The sequence below is a fragment of the Staurois parvus genome, unplaced genomic scaffold (genome assembly GCF_062004578.1).
Source record: "Staurois parvus isolate SC_StPar_1 unplaced genomic scaffold, SC_StPar_1.0 ptg001274c, whole genome shotgun sequence".
Lineage (NCBI taxonomy): Eukaryota > Metazoa > Chordata > Amphibia > Anura > Ranidae > Staurois > Staurois parvus.
In genome coordinates, this window is record NW_028319070.1 from 134,910 (window position 1) to 156,733 (window position 21,824).

Sequence of the window (21,824 nt, forward strand, 5' to 3'; positions counted from 1 at the left end):
TTATACAATAAAAATTCTGCTCTTATGTTCTTAAAAATATAGTCCTGCTCCTATAGGAGAAGTCCAGCTTCGGGGTTATCAGGTGTTAACATGGAAAGCAAAATAAAAAGTCCTGCTGCTCTTAAAGAAGTCCAGCTCCAGGGATTTAAAGGGTTAACATGGAAAGCTCCAATGATCCTTGTAGAAAGCAATATTCAACTATTCCGCTGCACCTTAAAGCGGAGCTCCACCCAAAAGGGGAATGTCCGCTTGTCTGCATCCCCCCTCCACTGCCATATTTGACACTTTTTAATGGGTGAGGGTTAACTGGTTTTGACAGGTACTTGCTCCCACTGAGGCCTGATGCTACATCCACTTAGGCAAGTAGGATTTTAAAAAAAAAAAATATACAAAAATTCCATACTTCTCTTTTAAGTGGATCCAGGTAAATCCAGATTGCACACATCACTCTCTCTGCGCCCTTCTGCTTTCTGTTTCTGGTTTTAGATTGTGTGTCCTGGGACTGTAACCAAAAACCAGGTAAAAAAAATTAAGTTATTGACTTCCCATTGACTTCAATGCAAAACCGGCTCCCACTTCAATGCAAAAACTCCTGTCAATAGCAATCCTAAGTGAACACTTGTTTCTACTCTTATGAGTCTGGAACGTACCGCTACAAACTCGCACAAGACCCTTTTTTTCGTAATAGTACTCAAAATCAAATGCGTGTGGATCTCATCTGTGTGAACCACCTCAACAAAAACACATATCTGGCCTGTCATGCGAATGTGAGTTTGAAAACGCATCCAGAATCACATATGTGTGAAACAGAGTGGTTCCATCCACCTGGGCGTTTTGGGATCACAGCAGAATGGCTGCAATTTTGCTCGCAATCGCAAAATGCAGGTTCAGGTGCCATTATTTTCAATGGCACCTAAAACGTGGTACGGTTTTGTCGTGATTTTCACGCAGCAAATCACACCCCTTCCTAACGAGCACTGAACCGTTGCTCGTCACACTGCAAGGTCTCTCTCCTTCCTGCTAGTTCCCTGGTGCGGTGCTGGTGACAGGCAGGGAGGAGTAGGAGGTAAACAGCGCAATGTGAAAAATAAACGTTTAAAGAGTAACTCCACTTTTGTTGGGAAAAAACTACCCCTCGGAGTGATCTATGTACATTGCAAGGATAACAAACTTTGTTGCAGATTCCTATTTATTTCAGGTACTTGTATAGCGCTGTCAATTTACGTTTTATTACTATCAATCAGCTGCTGCACCTGCAGGGCTCTAATGAGGAAATTGCAGGGTCTGCATCCCTTAAGACATCATTTCCTATTGGGAGTATCTCACCAAAAGACATTTTTGTTGCAAGAGATGGCTGAATTCTGACTCGTATCTTAGTGCAGACTTCTGGGAAAGTCAGTGAGCCAATCACACAAGCAGGAAATGAGGTTGCTGGTGGTTGTTCTGTGTACAGAACACCATCAGATATCCATATTGCATTTTACAGAAAATTACAGCGGTGTAGAAGGAAAGGTAATTTTTAATAACATTCAGTCACAAAATGACTGCTGTCGCAATATATACACTATACAGTTAGGTCCATATGTCTTTGGACACAGGCAATTTTAATTATTTCAGGTATTTACCAAAACATATTCAAGCTATATTTATATAATGGATATGGGCTGACTGTGCACACTCTCAGGTTTAATTTGAGGGTATGTACATCCACATCAGAGGAAAGGTTTAGGAATTACAGCTCTTAAGAGTAGCCACCCCCCTTTTTCAAGTGACCAAAAGTAATTGGACAATTGAATCAAAAGCTGTTTTATGGCCAGGTGTGGGCTACTCCATTATTTCGTCATCAATTAAGCAGGTAAAAGGTCTGGAGGTGATTCTAAGTGTGGTATTTGCATTTGGAATCTATTGCTGTGAACCTGCATCATGCGTTCAAAGGGGCTGTCCATGCAAGTGAAACAGGCCATTGTAAGGCTTCAAAAATGAAACAAATCCATCAGAGAGATGGCAGCAACATTAAGAGTGGACAAATCAACAGTTTGGTACATTTTGAGGAAAGAAAAATGCACTGGTGAGCGCAGCAACATAAAAGGGCATGGACGTCCACGGAAGACAACAGTGGTGGATGATCGCAGGATCCTCTTTATGGTAAACAACAACCCATTCACAACATCCAGACAAGTGAAGGACACTCTCCAGGAGGTCGGCGTATCATTGTCAAAGTCTACAATCAAGAGAAGACTTCACGAGAGCAAATACAGAGGGTTCACCACAAGGTACAAACTGTTCATAAGCCTGAACAATAGAAAAGCCAGATTAGACCTTGCCAAAAAACATCAAAAAAAGCCAGACAAGTTCTGGAAAAGCATTCTTTGGACGGATGAAACGAACACTAAACTGTACCAGAATGACAGGAAGAAAAATGTGTGGGGAAGGCTTGCAACAGCTCATGATCTAAAGCACACAATGTCATCTGTAAAAAATGGTGGAGGCAGTGTGATGGCATGGGCATGCGTGGCTTCCAGTGGCACTGGGCCATTGGTGTTTATTGATGACGTGACAGAAGACAGAAGCAGCCGGATGAATTCTGCAGTGTTTACAGATATACTGTCAGCCCAGATTCAGCAAAGCTGGACGGCGCTTCACAGTACAGATGGATAATGATCTAAAACACATTGCCAATGCAGCCCAAGAGCTTTTTAAGGAAAAAAAGTGGAATATTCTGCAATGGCCGAGTCAATCACCTGATTTCGGCCAAATTGAGCATGCATTTTACTTGATGAATGCAAAACTAAAAGGCAGAAAGACCCACAAGGAACAACTGAAGGCCGCTGCAGTTAGAGCCTGGCAAAACATCAGAAAGGAGGAAACCCAGTCTTTGGTAATGTCCATAGCTTCAAGACTTCAGTGTAGCCAATAAAAAAGGACAGTTATCTACTGTCTTTAAACAGCAGAAAAGTGCCCATTAAAACGACACTTGTCCCCGGGCCTCCTCTACCACCACGCCCCCCCCTGTGCACTTGATTAACGGACCAATCGCCTGCCCAAGCTGAGCTCAACCACTACTAATCGGCCGGCTGCGGAAAGGAAGTTTCAGAGCCCGCTGATTAGTAATGGATTGAGCTCTGTTCGGACTCGGCTTGAGTGGGGGGAAGAGGGGCGGGTCGCTGGTCACGTGTGCAGTGATGTGGTGACATATTTGAAAGTGATTGCAAGGAAGGGGCGCGGGGGAGGAGGACCAAAGGCTGCAGGAGGTCAGTGTGTGACAGCTCTGTGTGGCAGTCAGTCACCCCCCCCCCCCCCCAGACACCGGGCCGCGCGCAGCTCCCCCCCCAGACACCGGGCAGCTCCCCCCCCCAGACACCGGGCCGCGCGCAGCTCCCCCCCCCCCCAGACACCGGGCCGCGCGCAGCTCCCCCCCCCAGACACCGGGCCGCGCGCAGCTCCCCCCCCCAGACACCGGGCCGCGCGCAGCTCCCCCCCCCCCAGACACCGGGCCGCGCGCAGCTCCCCCCCCCAGACACCGGGCCGCGCGCAGCTCCCCCCCCCAGACACCGGGCCGCGCGCAGCTCCCCCCCAGACACCGGGCCGCGCGCAGCACCCCCCCAGACACCGGGCCGCGCACAGCTCCCCTGTAATAAAGGCCCCGCATAGTGTTGATACCTCATCCTTTTAAACCCAAAAGCATATTATTTACACTGGTTCTGTGGCGGATTAAGGAGGTAATTAAACTCACCTAGTCCTTATCTGTATTAAATTATCCTCAGATCCTGGGTATATTAATATGTGTTCGATTGATGAGGTGACAACTCTAGCACCGCAACTGGAGTAGAGGGCCCTGGGCTCGGGTCTGAGAGGTTCTTCGTGGATTTTTGTACTGGGGCCTGAAGGTTCGTTTCTTCTCTTCCTCATATCACAGACTCCCCCCCCCCCCCCATCCCATATCACAGACCCCCCTCATATTACCGCCCGCCATACCACACAGTGCCCGTGCGGAGAATGCCCGGAGACGTCCTTCACCAGCGTTTCGATCCCATAAAGTTGACGCTTCAAAGGGGCGGCAACGGTGGTCTGCGGGAGTTGTAGTCCGCCTGTGATTGGCTGACGGTCCTTGACCACCGGAAGGGGCGTTTCCGGCTGTGGTGCGATCCTGGAGCGGAGAGATTGAGCAGCGCGGAGCGGAGTGAGTGTTGCGGTACACACCTACACTCCGCGATACTCACTCTGATCCGCGCCAGGATCGCACCACATCCGGAAACACCCCTTCCGGTGGTCAAAGATCGACAGCCAATCGCAGGCGGACTACAACTCCGCACGGGCACTGTGTGGTATGGCGTGAAGGTGGGCGGTAATATGAGGGTCTCTGTGATATGGGGGGGAGTCTGTGATGAGGGAGATATGAGACGTTCTGTGATAGGAGGCAGAGGAGAAACTGGAACCTTCAGGGCCCCAGTACAAAAACCATGAAGGACCTCCCTGACCCGATCTAGGGCCCTTTACTCCTGTTGTGTGGCCCTTTATTACAGGGGAGCTCTGCCTTCCCTGATGTAAGGGGGGCTCTGGTGACCAAAGAACCTCCTACACCAGAGTTCCCCTTTACCCAGAATCTGCAGAGTGAATACACTAAGGTAAAGGGGTTCACTGATGTAAGAGGGGAGTGAGGACACTGATATAAGGAGGGAACTTTGATATCAGTGCCCCCCCCCCTCCTTAGGATCTCCACTCACCCCTTACATCAGTGATCCCCCCATAGACAGACTGACTGACTGCTAGACAGACTGACTGACTGCTCCACAGACTGTGGCCTGGAGCTGTCACACACTGATCTGTAATTTCCTGCAGCTTGTGGTCCTCCTCTCCCCAGTGCCCCCTCATTGCAGTCGCTTTCAAATTTGCTGGAAAGGCACCAAGTGTCATAACGTCATCACGCTCATGACCAGTGCCCCCCCCCCTTCCATCCCGCTGAAGGCAAGCTAGAGCCAAGCTCAGCCAAGTAGTAATTGGTCGGCTCCGAAACTTTGCATTTCTACAGCCGGCCAATTAGTAACTGGGTGAGCTTGGCTCGGACGGGTGAACGGTCCGCTGGTCAGGGCCCCCTCTACAGTGGCAGAACACCAGGGTCCGGTCACAAGTGGATCCTTTGGTAATGATATGTGATATGCAGGGATTCTGTGATATGGAGGGGATGATATGAGGGGATTCTGTGATATGGAGGGGATGATATGAGGGGATTCTGTGATATGGAGGGGATGATATGAGGGGATTCTGTGATATGGAGGGGATGATATGCGGGGATTCTGTGATATGGAGGGGATGATATGCGGGGATTCTGTGATATGGAGGGGATGATATGCAGGGATTCTGTGATATGGAGGGGATGATATGAGGGGATTCTGTGATATGGAGGGGATGATATGAGGGGATTCTGTGATATGGAGGGGATGATATGAGGGGATTCTGTGATATGGATATGGACATCAGAGTCTGCAGGATTCCCGTTACATTGCGGAGGGGGGGGGACTGAGTGGACCCTGATGTAAAGGGCAATGCTGCAGACCCTGATGTAAGTGGGAACTCTGATGTAAAGGGGAATGCTGTGGACTGTAATGTAAGGGGGTTTGATGACCAGAGACCACCTCATTTCAGAGTTGCCCTTTACATCAAAGTCTGCAGTATTCCCCCTTACAACATGATCCGCAGCATTCCACTTTACATCAGAGTTCTTCTTTAAAGTACATCAAACTCCGCAAGATTTGCTTTACAGTGCAGGGGGGATCTCCGTGGACCCTGATATGAAGAGGAACTCTGTTCCCTTATGTGAAGGGAAACTCTGCAGACTCTGATGTAAGCGGGAATGTTGTGGACTCTGGTGTAAAGGGGATCTCTGGTGTAAGAACTGTTACATTAGAGTTTGCTGAGTTTCTCCTTACCTCAGAGTCTGCAAAGTTTCCCTTTGCACTGTAAGGGTGAACACTTCTGACTCTGATGTAAGGGGTAATGCTGGGAACTCTGATGTAAGGGGGGTTCTAATGATCAGAGAACCTCTTACATCAGAGTTCCCCTTTACCCCGGAGTCTGCAGAGTGAATACACTAAGGTAAAGGGGTTCACTGACATAAGAGGGGAGTGAGGACACAGATATAAGGGAGACCGTTATATCAGTGTCCCCCCTTACTTTACGGTCTGCACTCGCCCCTTACATCAGTGATCCCCCCATAGAGTGACTGACTGCCACACAGAGCTGTCACACACTGACCTCCTGTAATTGCCTGCAGCCTTTGGTCCTCCTCCCCCGCGCCCCTTCCTTGCAATCACTTTCAAATATGTCACCACATCACTGCACACGTGACCAGCGACCCGCCCCTCTTCCCCCCACTCAAGCCGAGTCCGAACAGAGCTCAATCCATTACTAATCAGCGGGCTCTGAAACTTCCTTTCCGCAGCCGGCCGATTAGTAGTGGTTGAGCTCGGCTGGGGTGGGCGATTGGTCCGTTAATCAAGTGCACGGGGGGGGGAGTGGTGGTAGAGGAGGCCCGGGGACAGGTGTAGTTTTAATGGGCACTTTTCTGCTGTTTAAAGACAGCAGATAACTTTCCTTGTTTTATTGGCTGCACTGCTTGCCCCCCCCCCCCCCCCCATAGTGGCGGAACACCAGGGTTGGGTCGCAAGTACGATCTTTGCATCCCTGGTGGTTCAGCCACAGATATGAGGGGACTCTGTGATATGGAGAGGATGAGAGACTTTGTTAGGATTGTGGAAAGTTTATAAAAAACTACTTGTCCAAGGGACTAAATCGAGGTCCCAATCTTTTTGTCCCTCATGACAATCTACTTGTCTTGATTAAAAAAAAAAAACATTTGAATCTGAGCTGCTTTTGGAATGTCTGGGGCTTTTAAAAATGAAAGGGGCTTTATGGTGACTTAGAAGGCAACTCTACTTTCATGGGAGGAAAAAAGCAAATAATAAAAGAATATACAGTATATAAACAGTTAGGTCCGTATATATTTAGACACAGGCACAATTTTCATATTTTTGGCTCTGTATGCCACCAGAATAAATTAAAGAGAAACAATCCAAATGAATCTGAAGTGCAGACTTTCAGCTTTAATTCAAGGGGTTGAACATAAATATCAAGTAAACATTTTAGGAACTGCAGCCATTTGTATACACAGTCCTTCCATCTTCAAGGGCTCAAATGTAATTGAACAAATGAATATAATCATAAATAAAATATTCATTTTTAATATTTTGTTGGGAATCCTTTACTGGCAATGACTGCCTGAAGTCTGGAACCCATGGACATTACCAAAGACTGGGTTTCCTCCTTTCTTATGCTTTGCCAGGCTCTAACTGCAGCAGCCTTCAGTTATTCTTTGTGGGTCTTCTGCCTTTAGTTTTGCCTTCAGTAAGTGAAATGCATGCTCAATTGGGTTGAGATCAGGTGATTGACTCGGCCATTGCAGAATATTCCACTTCTTTTCCTTAAAAAGCTCTTGGGTTGCTTTTGCAGTGTGTTTTGGATCATTGTCCATCTGTACTGTGCACCACCGTCCAAACAACTTTGCTGCATTTGGCTGGATGTTATGAATGGGTTTTTCTTTACCATAGAGAGGATCCTGCAATCATCCACCACTGTTTTCTACCGTGGACGTCTTTTTATGTTGCTGAGGTCACCAGTGCATTTTTCTTTCCTCAGAATGTACCGAACTGTTGATTTGGCCACTCCTAATGTTGCTGCTATCTCTCGTATGTTTAATTTTTGAAGCCTTACAATAGCCTGTTTCACTTGCATGGACAGCCCCTTTGAACGCATGATGTAGGTTCACAGCAATAGATTCCAAATGCAAATACCACACTTAGAATCAACTCCAGACCTTTCACCTGCCTAATTGATGAAGAAATAACGAACAAGTAGCCCACACCTGGCCATAAAACAGCTTTTGATTGAATTGTCCAATTACTTTTGGTCCTTTGAAAAAGGGTGTGTGGTTACTCTTAAGAGCTGTAATTCCTAAACCTTTCCTCCAATGTGGATGTACATACCCTCAAATTAAACCAGAGAGTGTGCACAGTCAGCCCATATCCATTATATATCTATAGCTTGAATATGTTTTGGTAAAAACCTGAAATAATTAAAATTGCCTGTGTCCAAAGACATATGGACCTAACTGTATAGTGTATATATTGCGACAGTCATTTTGTGACTGAATGTTATTAAAAATTACCTTTCCTTTTCAATCTACACCGCAGTAATTTTCTGTAAAATGCAATATGGATATCTGATGGTGTTCTGTACACAGAACAACCACCAGCAACTTCATTTCCTGCTTGTGTGATTGGCTCACTGACTTTCCCAGAAGTCTGCACTAAGATACGAGTCAGAATTCAGCCATCTCTTGCAACAAAAATGTCTTTTGGTGAGATACTCCCAATAGGAAATGATGTCTTAAGGGATGCAGACCCTGCAATTTTCCTCATTAGAGCCCTGCAGGTGCAGCAGCTGATTGATAGTACTAAAAAAACTCCCATACAGATCCTCTCTGCAAATGGACACAGACAGACAGCTCTTTCTTCAGAATAACAAAAGATACCTTAGATTGTACGCCCCTTGAGGGTTAGGGATTGATGTGAATGTACAATATTTATATGTAAAAGCGCTGCGTAAATTGACAGCGCTATAAAAGTACCTGAAATAAATAGGAATCTGCAACAAAGTTTGTTATAATCCTTGCAAATGTACATAGATCACTCAGAGGGGTAGTTTTTTCCCAACAAAATTGGAGTTACTCTTTATACGTTTATTTTTCACATTGCGCTGTTTACCTCCTACTCCTCCCTGCCTGTCACCAGCACCGCACCAGGGAACTAGCAGGAAGGAGAGAGACCTTGCAGTGTGACGAACAACGGTTCAGTGCTCGTTAGGAAAGGGGAGTGTGGGGTTCTTTTAATGGTCAGCAGAATCGCATCTGCTGAGTGAGTAAATAAGGCACCGACCCCAATGAATAAAACTGTCCACACTTGGGTGTTTTGGTATTGTGGCACAATCTGCAGTTCTGCCCGCAATCTCAAAATGCACTACAATTGCAAAACACAGGTTCAGGTGTCATGATTTTCAATGGCACCTAAAACGCGATGTGGTTTTACCACGGCGTTCCTGCGATTTACTGTGTGGCAGTCTCGGCAAATCTTGTAAAACTTGTCGCCCAAAAAGAAGCAGGAGCTTCTTTTGGGAGAAAAGCTTCATGCGATGCGATTTGCCACGTGAAATTCACGGCAAAACCGTACCACGTTTTAGGTGCCATAGAAAATAATGGCACCTGAACCTGCATTTTGCGATTGTAGTGCATTTTGCGATTGTAGTGCATTTTGAGATTGCGGGCAGAATTGCATAGCAAAAAAAAAATTATAATCCCATACCCACAGTTGATCCAGACAGAAAGGCAAATCCAGCCAGGAAGGCAAAAAAAAGTTATGGATTTTGGGGGTTAACCCCACACCATTTTTTTTTTTTCATTTTGGTTTGGGGCTTCCCCTCATAATCCATACCAGACCCAAAGTTGGATGGGAGGGGGGACCCCACGCCGTTTTTTAAAATTGTTTTTTAATTGCTGGCAATTTTTTCTTTTACATTCAGCTGTCAGTGGGAACCCCACTGACAGCTGAAACATGATGCATGCTTTTCACTACTAAAATACAGCATGACTTGATCAAATAACTCATGCAGTATTTTAGTAGCCTTTTTTTAAGTGAATTTACTATTTTTTAGTGCATTCTGGGTATTTCGGAGGGTCTCCTGAGGTTATCTTTTAAAAACGCTTCTAAACGCAAATGTGCATAAATGCGGCTAAACACGGTATGCAAACGCGGCTAAACTGATGTTTTTTTAACCTACGTTTTTCAGCAGTCAGTTTCCATCGTTCAGAAGAGTTTTCCAAACGCCCCGTGTACACGAACCCTTATTCTTCAATAACAAACTGTGCCAGATCTTGTATAATGTGTGTGTGAGATCAGGAGCAGACATCACAGGCACAACTGGGGGTAGAACAGACCATAGAGATGCACGTAGTAGTAGTTTTTACAACGTCTAGTTATTTTTAGGGCTGCAACTAACGATTATTTTTATAATCGAATAGTTGGCTGATCATGGTTTCGATTAAACAGACAAAAACCTCAAAGTTTGGTGTAATAATTAGTTAATATGCAAAGTTGAAAAAAAGACAATTTATTTGTGAATATCTGTATGCAGTGTTAAATATAAATAGCCAGCTATATGGTTAGGGAACACAATATCTAATCCACTCTGAGAATAAGACAGAAGAGACATATACACTATTAGAGGTTGAATCTGGTACATATCATTTTGACTCCGAGATCAAAAAGTTTATTTAAAGAAACAAAAAAATGTAAAAAAAACCCTAAAACGCTATTTTGCAGATTTTCAGACAAGACGGTAATATATTATTATAAATGACAGACTCCCTTGTCCTAGGCAGGCACCTTGATACAAGCTCCCCGCACCTGCTATCACTTATGCTGGCCGTACATGAACACATTTTTACTTTATTAAAATAAAGATTAGAAAATATCTCAATTGAACACAGTTTTGGACAGTGTATGTGGTTTTTATTCAGAAATGACATTCATTTAAAAATAAGTTGATTGCTAAAAGCAAGTAAAATTTTTGAATGGCATTTGTCCACACATCGAATGTACAAAGAATGTTTGTACGAATATTCTCGTCCAAAAATAGATATACGTGTATGGCCAGCATAAGGCGTCTAGTAGCAGCAGCATGCGTTTTTTATCACCTGTCATAATGGAGTTAAAAAACCCAAATTAGCTCTTTATAGTACAAAAACAGCAGATAATCACTAATCATATATAAAAATATATCTCTATACCCAAAAGTAGGATATACTGAGAATTTTAACTGGGAGTCAGACATGAAGCTATATTAAGGGTGGAGGGAGGGAAAAAAATATTTTATATTAGCCCCTTGGAGCTAAGCGTACACAAATTAGCGACCCCACTGGACTGAGCTTTTTTCTGTGGGGCCCCTAATTTGCATACCCGTCTTGTCTCAAAGACTGTGATGTCAGTGAGAGCCCCGGGCCACGTTCTAACGATCAGGACCTGGAACTCCCAAATCCGGGTCACATGATCGATGTCAAAGCCTGTAATTGGAAAATAAAATAATTAATAAAAATACCTAGATTGAGGTTTAGTCTACGTCAGTGCCAGGGTTAGTGTTTGGGTCAAGGTCAGGGTCAAATGTCAAGGGTCAGTAATTTTTTTATTTTGTCAGGATTTTTTTAAAATAATTTTCTGGACCGTACTATGGGTACAAACAAAAACTAACACACACATATGTAGTATCATTTTAAATATAATGCATAATACTGGTAAACTTTTACTTGAAATTTAATTGTAAGGCCTTATATTACCTCCAGTCTATCAGCCTCCAGCTTCTCTGGGTTCAGATGCTGATCTTCCCCGCACAGAGTCCTTAAAGTGATTGGATTTTTTGTTAAACAACAAACATGTCATACCTACTCTGTGTAATGGATTTGCACAGAGCAGCCCTGATTCTGCTCTTCTGGGGTCCCCCACTGGCCCTTCTGACTCCTCCTGCCTTCAGAGTGCCCTTATAGCAAGCTGAAGAGTATAGGATAGAGCAGTGGTCTCCAAACTGCAGCCTGCGGGCCGGATGTGGTCCTTTGCCTGCTTTTATCTGGCCCCCGGGGAACCATTCCATCCAATGACACCAATAATGTGGGACCATTGCTCCCACAGACACCTATGACGGGGCACCATTGCTCTCACAAACACAGATGATGGGCACCATTGCTCCCACAGACACCAATGATGGGGCACCATCCCCCAAGAGACACCAGTGATGGGGCACTATTCCTTCCTTGAATACCAACAATGGGGCATTATTTCTCACACTAAAACCAAGGATGGGGGAATTCTGTACTCCCACTGACACTGGGGCATTTTTTACTCCCAGTGGGCACAGTCCGGCTTCCCTAAAGCCTGAAGGAAAGAAAACTGGTGTTTTGTTTAGAAAGTTTAAAGACCCCTGGTATAGAGTGTCCTTATAGCAAGATGAAAAAAAACTTCTACCTTTAGATTCATTCACTTCCTTCTTCTGCCCCGGACTACATGTCCCATGGCATAGCTCCTCACACATTCACAAGTTCTCAGGCACTTACTGACATGTATGGATGGTGTACTGAGCTGTATGTGTGCTGCACTGTATTTCCCACCACGTAAACAAATAATGCATAACGTATTCAGGCCAACTAATCGGCCTGTCAACTATTTTCATAATTGATTATGTCAATGATTGCTCACCTTTGCAAGCACGACGATGCCACTACACCGGCTGGTATGAGTAGGCAGGATAATCATGGAAGGAGCGAAGATTCAGCAGCGTTTGCCAGGTGGGGAGGATGTTGTGAGTTATTTCATGTTTTCATTTTTCTGTGAAAAGTTGAGCTAAAACTGGCAATACACTAGTAGAATTTTGTTCATCATTTTAAGTTTTATTAACATTCGTTCAATTCTTTTAATCATTATTGGAAAGAAATCGACATTCGTTTTCAATAGCAGTGAAAAGAAAATTTAAAGGAGAAGGATGAATTTCTAACAGTGAATGTGGTTTTCAATCAGAAAGTTGATTTTGTTCCAAAATTGAATTTTAAAATCAAGTGAAATTTTGATCTACTTTTCGGGTGGTCAGTCTGGGGAAGATGGGGGTAGGGTGGGTCAGTCTAGAGTGGATGGGGGTGGGGGGGTCATTCTGGAGCAGATGTTGTGGGGAGGGTCAGTCTGGGGTACACGGCAGTGGGTGGTCAGTCTGGGGTACACGGCAGTGGAGTAGTCAGTCTAAGGGTAGATTGGGTGGACAATCTAGGGTACATCGGGGTGGGGGGGATCTGTCTGGGGTAGATGAGAGTGGAGGGGTCAGTCTAGGGTGGGTGGCGGTAAGTCCGGGGTAGATTGGAGTTGGGTGGGGCTGCCTTGAGTAGATGGGGTGGGGGGAGGTGGGTTCCCCACTCCTTAGTGTTCCTAATATATTTCAATAAAAGTATTTTACAATCTCGGTGTTTATTTATCTCAGAGTTAGGCTACGTTCACACTAGCGTTGTGTGCAGGCGGCAGAGAGGCGTTTGGGAAGCGTTTTTACCAGTTCCCAAACGCCTCTGGCAATTCTGCACATTGCAGCACATGGTGCTGTTCTAACGGGAGCGGTAGCGGCGCGGCAAAACGGACGCCTCTGGACGAGTCAGGAGGCATTGAAGCCTCCTATTCTTGTCTATGGTGCCGCTCCGCAAATGCCCAGCCGGCGTTTGCGGAGCGGTAACACCATTCAAACTTCATTCTAGGCATTTGTGGGGCATTTTTAACGCTCAGCAACTGCCGCTAAACCGCACATGCGGTGTTTGCAGAGAGTCAAAAAACGCTCCGCAAACGCCGGACCAACGCTTGCCAAACGCTATAGGGGCGTTTGGCAAGCGTTGGTAAAACAGTCAAGTGTGAACGAGCCCTTAGTGGTGATTTGTGTTGATTATCAGGTGGATCCTCCTGAAAGGGCCCATTCACTCTATATTGATGCATTAACATTCATCTTACAGCGATGTTTACACAATGCACTATAAGGCCCCGTTCACACTTGGGCGCATGGCCGGATCTAGCCAGTATGATATGGGGGTGCAGTAATAAATGTCAGGGGGGCACAGGGTATAAGATCTGCAGGGCAGTGTATAAAAACAGGAATCAGTAGCGGAGTGTACTGGGGGTCAACAGATCAGAGGATGGGGTTTAGCAGAGCAGAGGGCAGGAATCAGCAGTTTGTAGGGCAGTGTACCGATTGACTTCTGTACAACCAGCCTCTAGGAAAATGTCCATACGACCAGCACAGCCAGTTATAGCTGGCAGCACTTATCAGTGATAAGAGATACGTCTCTCCGCTGTCAGAACACAATACCTCAGGGGAGTGATTTCCGCATCCACGTGGGAACCCCCATGTTGAACAAAAATGACTAATGTATAGACTGCCTTACTGAGCCTACCATAAGGAAGAATTTCATTAAAACCAGCAAACTGTTGACACAATGAACACCTTGGGCAGGTTTATTTACTGTATATCAATGCATAATGTACAGAGTACAGGGGTTAGGTGTAAGTAATATACAAAACAACATATGGAGTGCAACAGTCAGGATGAGTGCCACATTCACATCAGTGTCCCCAAAGTGCCACCACCTTACTCCAGAGTCGGTCAGAGTCTGGCAGAGTGTCCCCTTACATCAGATTCTGGTAGAGTCCCTTTCTTACATCACATTCTGGTAGAGTCCCTTTCTTACATCACATTCTGGTAGAGTCTCCTTCTTACATCAGAGTCTGGCAGAGTGTCCCCTTACATCAGATTCTGGTAGAGTCCCCTTCTTACATCTGAGTCTGGTAGTGTCCCCTTCTTACATCAGAGTCTGGTAGAGTCTCCTTCTTACATCAGAGTCTGGCAGAGTGTCCCCTTACATCAGAGTCTGGTAGAGTCCCCTTCTTACATCAGAGTTTGGCAGATTGACCCCATTAAACATACTTTAACTACTGGTAGGCAGCTGGCAAGAAAAGGCTTACAAAAAAATGTTGTCGGCTCTGTACTGTGCATGCAGAGTGCCAAAGCGAGCCAATCAATGAACTGCTGGGTTCAGCCTCAACTTGTGTGGTGGGGTGTGTGAATATAAGCCATGCCTAAAAAGTGCCATGATGTCACTGCACAGGTGCACACCCAGTTCTCTAATTGGCTGGCTGCGGTACCGAGCATGCACAGTTCAGAGCCCATGGCAAGGGGGGTTTTATGGGCACTTTTCTCCTGTCTGTGAACATTTATGGACAAGAGAAAAGCGCCTGTTTTATACAAAGTGTCTGTAAATGTATGGATGGTTGGCAACACAGGGCTGGGGGTGTACACATGCTGCCACTATGATGTTTTGCTTGGTGGCTGTGGCAGGAATGATATACTCTGTTGCATTTTGTGGGCTCAGTGCCTGCTGAACATGACCCATTCGAGTGAATGGAGCACCTCTGCAAGCACCCCACAACTGTGTGCAATGTATGTGGTTCCAGTGCACTAGTGTGGGGTTCTAGGGGTTAACCACTTGCCCTCCAGAGGATTTACCCCCCTTTCCTGGCCAGGCCATTTTTCACGTTACGGCGCTGCGTTACTTTGACTGACAATTGCGCGGTCATGAATTGCGCACCCAAATTAAGTTTATGTCCTTTTTTCCCACAAATTGAGCTTTCTTTCAGTTGTATTTGATCGCCTCTGCAGTTTTAATTTTTTGCACTATAAAAAAAAAGTCCGACAATTTGGAGAAAAAAAACAATATTTTTTTACTTTTTGCTATAAAACATGTCCAATAAAAAAATTTAAATTGCGTCATACATTTACGCCAAAATGTATTCTGCTACATGCCTTTGCTGAAAAAAAATCCCAATACGTGTAAATTAATTGATTTATGTGAAAGTTATAGCGTCTACAAATGGTGGTATATGTACTGGGATTTTTTTTTTCCATTTTAACTAGTAATGGCGGCGATCAGCGACTTATAGCAGGACTGCGACGGACATTCTGACACTGGGGGGACCTGGCTTGGTGTCACTGACATGTCAGCGACACCAATACAGTGATCAGTGCTAAATTAAAAAAAAAAAAAATATTGACACTGTACTAATGGCACTGGGCAGGAAGGAGTTAACATGAGGTGCGATCAAAGGGTTAACTGTGTGCTGGGAGTGTTTTAGTAGTTGGCGGTGTCTGTGTGCTTCACTGTAATCGCACTGCTCTGGTGATCCTCGGAAATCACCGGTGCAGGCGAGTAATTATCGGCTGGAGCTCGGTGATCAACAGCCACGGCCGTGAATGGCGGCACGGGTACGGCGCGCGCCTGCTACCCAGAAATGCAAAATCACGTATATTTACGTGATTTTGCAGAGCAGTGCCGCCCTGTAGCAGTATTTCTGCTACAGGGCGGATGAGAAGAGGCTAAAGCAGATGGTGAGGAGGTGAAACAACACCTACTCACTGCCTGCCAAATGCTCTCTGAATGCAGATCACTCTTCAGAGACCAATGCTCATGTAAACAGGCCCCTAAAGCCATGCTGGGGATGGACAGAAAGGTATTAAAACAGAAGCATCATAAAGGTGTGAGTGAAAACCCCAGAAGTTTAGCCAACTAGCAGATTGCCAGCTATATCCAATAGTACAAAGGTGTCCTGAAGTGTTAACTGGACATGAAGGGGGGAGGGGCAGAGAAGGGAAGGAGATGGGGAAGGAGATGGGGAGAGAAGGGAAGGAGATGGGGGGGGGGGAAGGGAAGGAGATGAGGGGGAGAGAAGGAACGAAATGGGGGAGGTTAGAGGGGAAGGAGATGGGGGAGAGAAGGGAAGGAGATGAGGGGGGGGGGGAAGGAGATGGGGGAGGGGGGAGAAGGGAAGGAGATGGAGAGAGTTCAACATTGGGCAGAGCTCAGCTCACTCAGCCCACGCTGGTCATGTGGCTCAGGCAGTCTTCAATCTTGCAGCCACCATGTAGTTGCCAGCTGTAGAGCTTCAAGTTTGAGCTTCTTTTTGTGCATCTTTAGAGCGAAGGGAGGCCCATTCGGATAAATGGTGCAGCTCCAAGAACATGCAAAAAACATGGCGTAGTAGTGTACTCAGGTGTGAATGGGGCCTAACCTGGTCGAAGTGACGTGGTGGCATTCTTATTGGCCCCCAATGTACCTTCCAGCAGACATACATTGAAGTGTAATGTGTGACAATGCAGTAAAGTGTACTGGGGTGCGCTGCCAAGCAATAGAACATGGACCGTTCTTCCACACACAGCAACGCACCTCACTGTATTGTTGCGCTGTGCTGGAATTGTGCGTTGGGGTGCCGTGTACATAAATGGGGGGAGACTGTACTGAACAATTCATATGAAGGAGGAAAGAACACATTTAACAGCCCTGTACTACTGAGCAGATAGGAGATTTCAGAGGCCATTTTGTTACAGAGATTTAATATGTCCTGTGATCTCCGGTATCTGGTGAAATCTCGTATCCCCTCACTCACGCGCCCTTTGATCTCTGGTATCCTGTGTATCCAGTGAACGGGGTGGTGTGTGATCTGGGGCAGTGATATCAGATTTATCTATAATAAAGAGTCGGTTCACCTTTACTTAGTTCTCCCAAACACCTCCCTATCCACAAAGGGCATTCAGATCCTCTCTTCTCCCCCTTCCCTCTTAAGGTGACCATACACTACGCAATCTGATTGTACAATCTTCCGTAGATCTACCATCAACTAGGTACCATCAACAAGGGCCTGCCTGATGTGGCCATCTTTACACATTTAAAAAAATTACAAATTTAAAAAAATATTTGATTACTTTCTAAATCTTGGCCTAGGCAAGGGTGACACCCAGGCCTCGCTCATGCACACACATGCCAAAGGTCTCTAGCAGACACCCCTGCAGCCTTCATGCACGAGATCTTGCCAACTGCCTTCTGGGATGTGTGATGTAGACACCCCAGGATGCAGTTGATCTCACACAGGAGCACACAGGCTGCGTGAGTCAGAGACATAGACCCGTGGGGTGTGTGCATGTGCCACAGATCTGATGTATACACAGACAAGCCATGGAGATCTCTGTCCCCTAGACCTGGCAGAGAATTGCAGTGTGTCTGAGCATGTAACGGGTCTCCAGTGAGGATGGCGGATCTGGAGAAGAGCAGCTAATGGGGAAGTTCTGCTTCAACCAAGACAAAGCTGAACTGCTGAAAGTGCAGCCGATAACCGGCAATTGCATTTCCCAGTGATCAGTGTGTCATTGGACACGGCTGATCAGCTGATAAAAGGCAGCTATGATTGGCCTTTTACCACATCAAGTTATCAGCTGTGTCTGTAGGACACAGTGACCATGGAGATCGCCGGATGCACGCCCCTGGGGGCACGCAGGAGAGCGCGTTCTGGGAGAACGTCATATGACGCCCTCCCAGAACTGACCGGCCACAGTGAAGCTGTCATTCTGCTATCTGCGGTCGGCAAGTGGTTTTTAAAGAGTAACTTCATTCTGCCTAACCCCTTCCCCCAAAAAATCCCTAAAAATCATCTCAGAATACACATCCTACAACCATGGAGTCCAGCCTTGTCTTGGTTGAAAAAGAAATTCTCTCTTAGCCACTCTTCTCCAGAGCCGCCATCTTCACTGGAGATTTGACATGTGCCGACACGCCGGTGATCTCTGCCAGTACTCTGCCAAAGACCCCCTCGGTGCGATGCTACATCACACATCCCAGAAGGCAGTTTGTGAGATGTCATGCATGCTCAGACATGCCACGGGGGTCTTTGTCCGAGTACTGATAGAGACATGTAGCATGTCTGTACTGTACATGTGGGGGGAACATGACATCATCCTGGCCTAGGCCAAGATTTAGGAAGTAAAAAAAAAATAAGGAAAAATGTATTTACTTATTTTTGCTAATGTGTTAGAAGGAGGGAGGAGACCTAAAGAAAAAAATCAGCAAGGTTCCGCTTTAACATGAACTCCCTTCCCCTAAGGTGAACAGACTTCTCAACCCACTTAAGAAATGTGATTGCCTGTTGCAGTGGTCACATGATTGCAAGTCCATCCTGCCAACTCCCAATCATAGCAAGAGACGAGGAACTGTCTGTGACACACAGCACGGAAATGTATGCCGCCATGGATGTATTTGTGCGGTGTGTGGTCGTTAAGGCCCGCCCTTATTACTGCCGTACATATGAGTTATGTGGTCAGTAAGAGGTTAATATGGCTGTGCTCTGGTTTGCAAAAATGGCGCTCGCGTATGCCAGGTACAACGTTGAGCTTAGGCTATGCATTTCCTTGCCGCGGACCAATGAAAAATGGCGCCCGCGGTTTCGTGCATGCGCACTTGCCCCGGTCTCCGGCAAGATGGCGCCCGGTAATCTAGGCACGATTTTTTAGATCTTGAAACCTATAAATAGCAATGTACAGACATCAGGCTGCAAATGGCATACCCCTTTTGACAATGTACTTGTAATACGAAACGCATCAAGGAGGAGCTCTGCACGCCGTGACGTCAAGCCGCCGGATCACGGAGGTCCAGCGGCCACCTTATTTTACCAGCTGGTCAGTGTTATATTCATGAAATTGTCATTTTATTGCTTCACCTCTAGTACAAGTGTACGTGTTTGGATTATATACTATTTAATACCATTAAAGCATCATTTAAATACACTATGGGAATACCCTTTTTTTTTGCTCCGCACTGAGCATTTTAACTTCCCAGCAATCCCCGGTAAACATCCCAGAGCCTGGGCGAGGTTGATCCATTTACCCTGGCGTGCCAATATCCTGTAACCTAAGGAAGGCCATCCACTCTCAGGCTGCATTCCGGACCACCCTATGAAGGGATCCCTGACTGTTCCAACAGTATACGATACAACGCGCTATATTTATGTGCTTTTGGTGAGTGCGCATTTCATATATCTATTCACACACCCAACTGAGGATCCATATACTGCGATTTAACTTAATCACCTGGCGATTATCCTGACAGTTATCTGGAAGATTATACTAAGATCGTTATGACATTTTATGTTTGAAAAACACATCAGAGGTGCCTGTGCATTTTTATGTAGGGGACTATATTTCCAAGTGGTTTTAGGCATTTTATGATTATAAGGCATCTAGTATTTATGTTCATCTGCCTGATAAGATTTATTTTATTATTTTTAGCGCTGCACTTTTATGTGAGACTGTTTTGTAAATAAATGATCACTTTTCAGATGCTCATATGATTGTCCTCCCCTCTCTGTGCTGCTAATGACAGGAGGTACCCAGCATTGGATGTGCTACTCCAGAAACTTCCAAACACATACTTAGCTACATCCCCTACCCATGCATGCGCAGTCTGCTCTATTTTACTCTCACAGAATGCTGAACTGCAAGAGCAAGCGGAATGTGCATGCGTGGGTAGAGTGTATTCCTGAGTTTCTGGGGCCATGCATCCAACACTGGATACATCCTGCCATCTAAAGGATAGAGCGGAGAGGACAGTGATATGTCCACCTCCAGCCCAGGGGCCCCTGTCACCTACCAGGCCCAGCTCTAAGTTACTGTACCCCCATCTGGCCACACACTGCCACTGCAGAGCACAGAGTTCTCTTCATGCTGCCAGACATAGGAAGTTAGGCCTCTTCAACTGAGTACCTATCTGAGGCTTAGCCTTTTCACAATGAACAGGTAGGTACGTGATGGAGGTGACCTACTACACTTCACTGTGAATAAACATTTCTAGAATTATTATTAGCACTAAAATATTACACTTGTACCACAAACGGATGTCCCGGTTGGGGCCCCGGATCCCATTATCTATGTCCCACATAATATTGTGTGATTGTACAATGCTATGGCATATGTTAGAGCTTTATTCATGTATAGAAATAATGTGTGATGGAACAACACACATTACACAAGACACATTTTGTCACAGAGCTGTAATAATGCAGAATAGTGTTTGAATGTACAACCCCACAGTATATGTCAGAGAAGGTTGGCAGGAATGGCACTTGGAAGGGCTTCGTTATGAAGTCAGGATCTGATTACAAAGTAAAGCTAATATTCATGATGAGTCATATATATTACAAATATTTATTACAAGGTCACATCTTGACCTATAAATGAAGGTAATCTGATTCTGGCCACTTTGTAATTCTGTGTCTGCTTAGAGTGGAAATCTGATTTTCTGTTAAAAAAAAAAAAAAAAAAAAAATCTGAATTTGAGTTTTCCTAATTTGCATAATAATTGTCACCAGGAAGAATTCTATATGCTGCAAATCCTACTTGAGGAAAGGCAGCTGTTTGGGGCAAACAAGGTTGCCATGCAACATAGGTGGAATGGGCGGGGCCAAAGTCACGGTGGAGTGGGCGGGGCCCAGAGTAACAGTGGAGTGGGCGGGGCCAGAGTACCAGTGGAGTGGGCGGGGCCAGAGTAACAGTGGGGTGGGCGGGGCTAGCTTTTACATTCCAGAGCGCAACTGGCAGGTAGTCATTTCTCACTAGCAGCAGCAGGGTGAGGACACGTTTTTCATTGTTCTCATTCCAGTGCTAGAGATTACTTGAACGTATTATATAGAAATCATATAATATATTCTATAAAAAGGAGACAACGTAGGAGGTTTACATCTCTCTGAATTTCAAATTTTTTCTGCAATTTAGCAAAAAAAATGACAATGTCAGAGTGCAGAGGAAGAGAGGCAGGGACTCTCTGTGTAGAGAGCTTCACATTTCATACTAAACTTGGACAAGGAAACTATGGGAAGGTAAGTAATCAAAGGCTAGTCCTGAGGACCTATAGACACAGCTAGGGCACAACATGACATTCTCAAGGATGACGGTTTGACAAATACAGATAAACATGTATGCTGAGCTCAGACTATGGGAGTGGGGGGGGCACTGAAATACTGAGCAAGGGGGCTGTATACTCTGTATACAATTTACAGTTTAAAGCTGAACTCCAGGGAAGAAGAAACCCTTCTCCTTGTTGTGGGTCTCCCTCTACACTGCAAAGGTTAAATACTTGTTTTGCCTAGGGGGTGATGTAATTATGGCCGAAATTCAAATGGACATACATGATACAGCCTGTCAGTAGTGTTAACACAGCAGTGTTTGTTTTTCTGAGTCCCCCTGTAACATAGTGTATTACCTGCTGGTCCTGGCAGTAAGTCTGTGGTTTTTCAGCTTCTTTTAACAGACCAAGCTGTCCAGCAAAAGTG

General features: G+C 45.6%; 2 protein-coding genes across 2 annotated transcripts in view; one reads left to right on the forward strand and one right to left on the reverse strand.

Annotated features, from left to right (window-relative positions):
* The window catches only part of LOC149437658 (protein kinase C delta type-like), a 66,505-nt gene extending 62,587 nt beyond the window's left edge, over positions 1–3,918 (reverse strand). The window contains exon 1 of the mRNA XM_089660791.1: positions 3,734–3,918. The gene's annotated coding sequence lies outside the window, so the exon portion shown is untranslated. The remainder of the gene's footprint in view (positions 1–3,733) is intronic.
* LOC149437659 (uncharacterized) overlaps positions 1–21,824 on the forward strand; it is a 61,823-nt gene that overhangs the window by 32,128 nt on the left and 7,871 nt on the right. Inside the window, exon 10 of the mRNA XM_089660793.1 lies at positions 4,123–4,338. Coding sequence (XP_089516919.1) covers positions 4,123–4,338 — 216 coding nt within the window. The remainder of the gene's footprint in view (positions 1–4,122; positions 4,339–21,824) is intronic.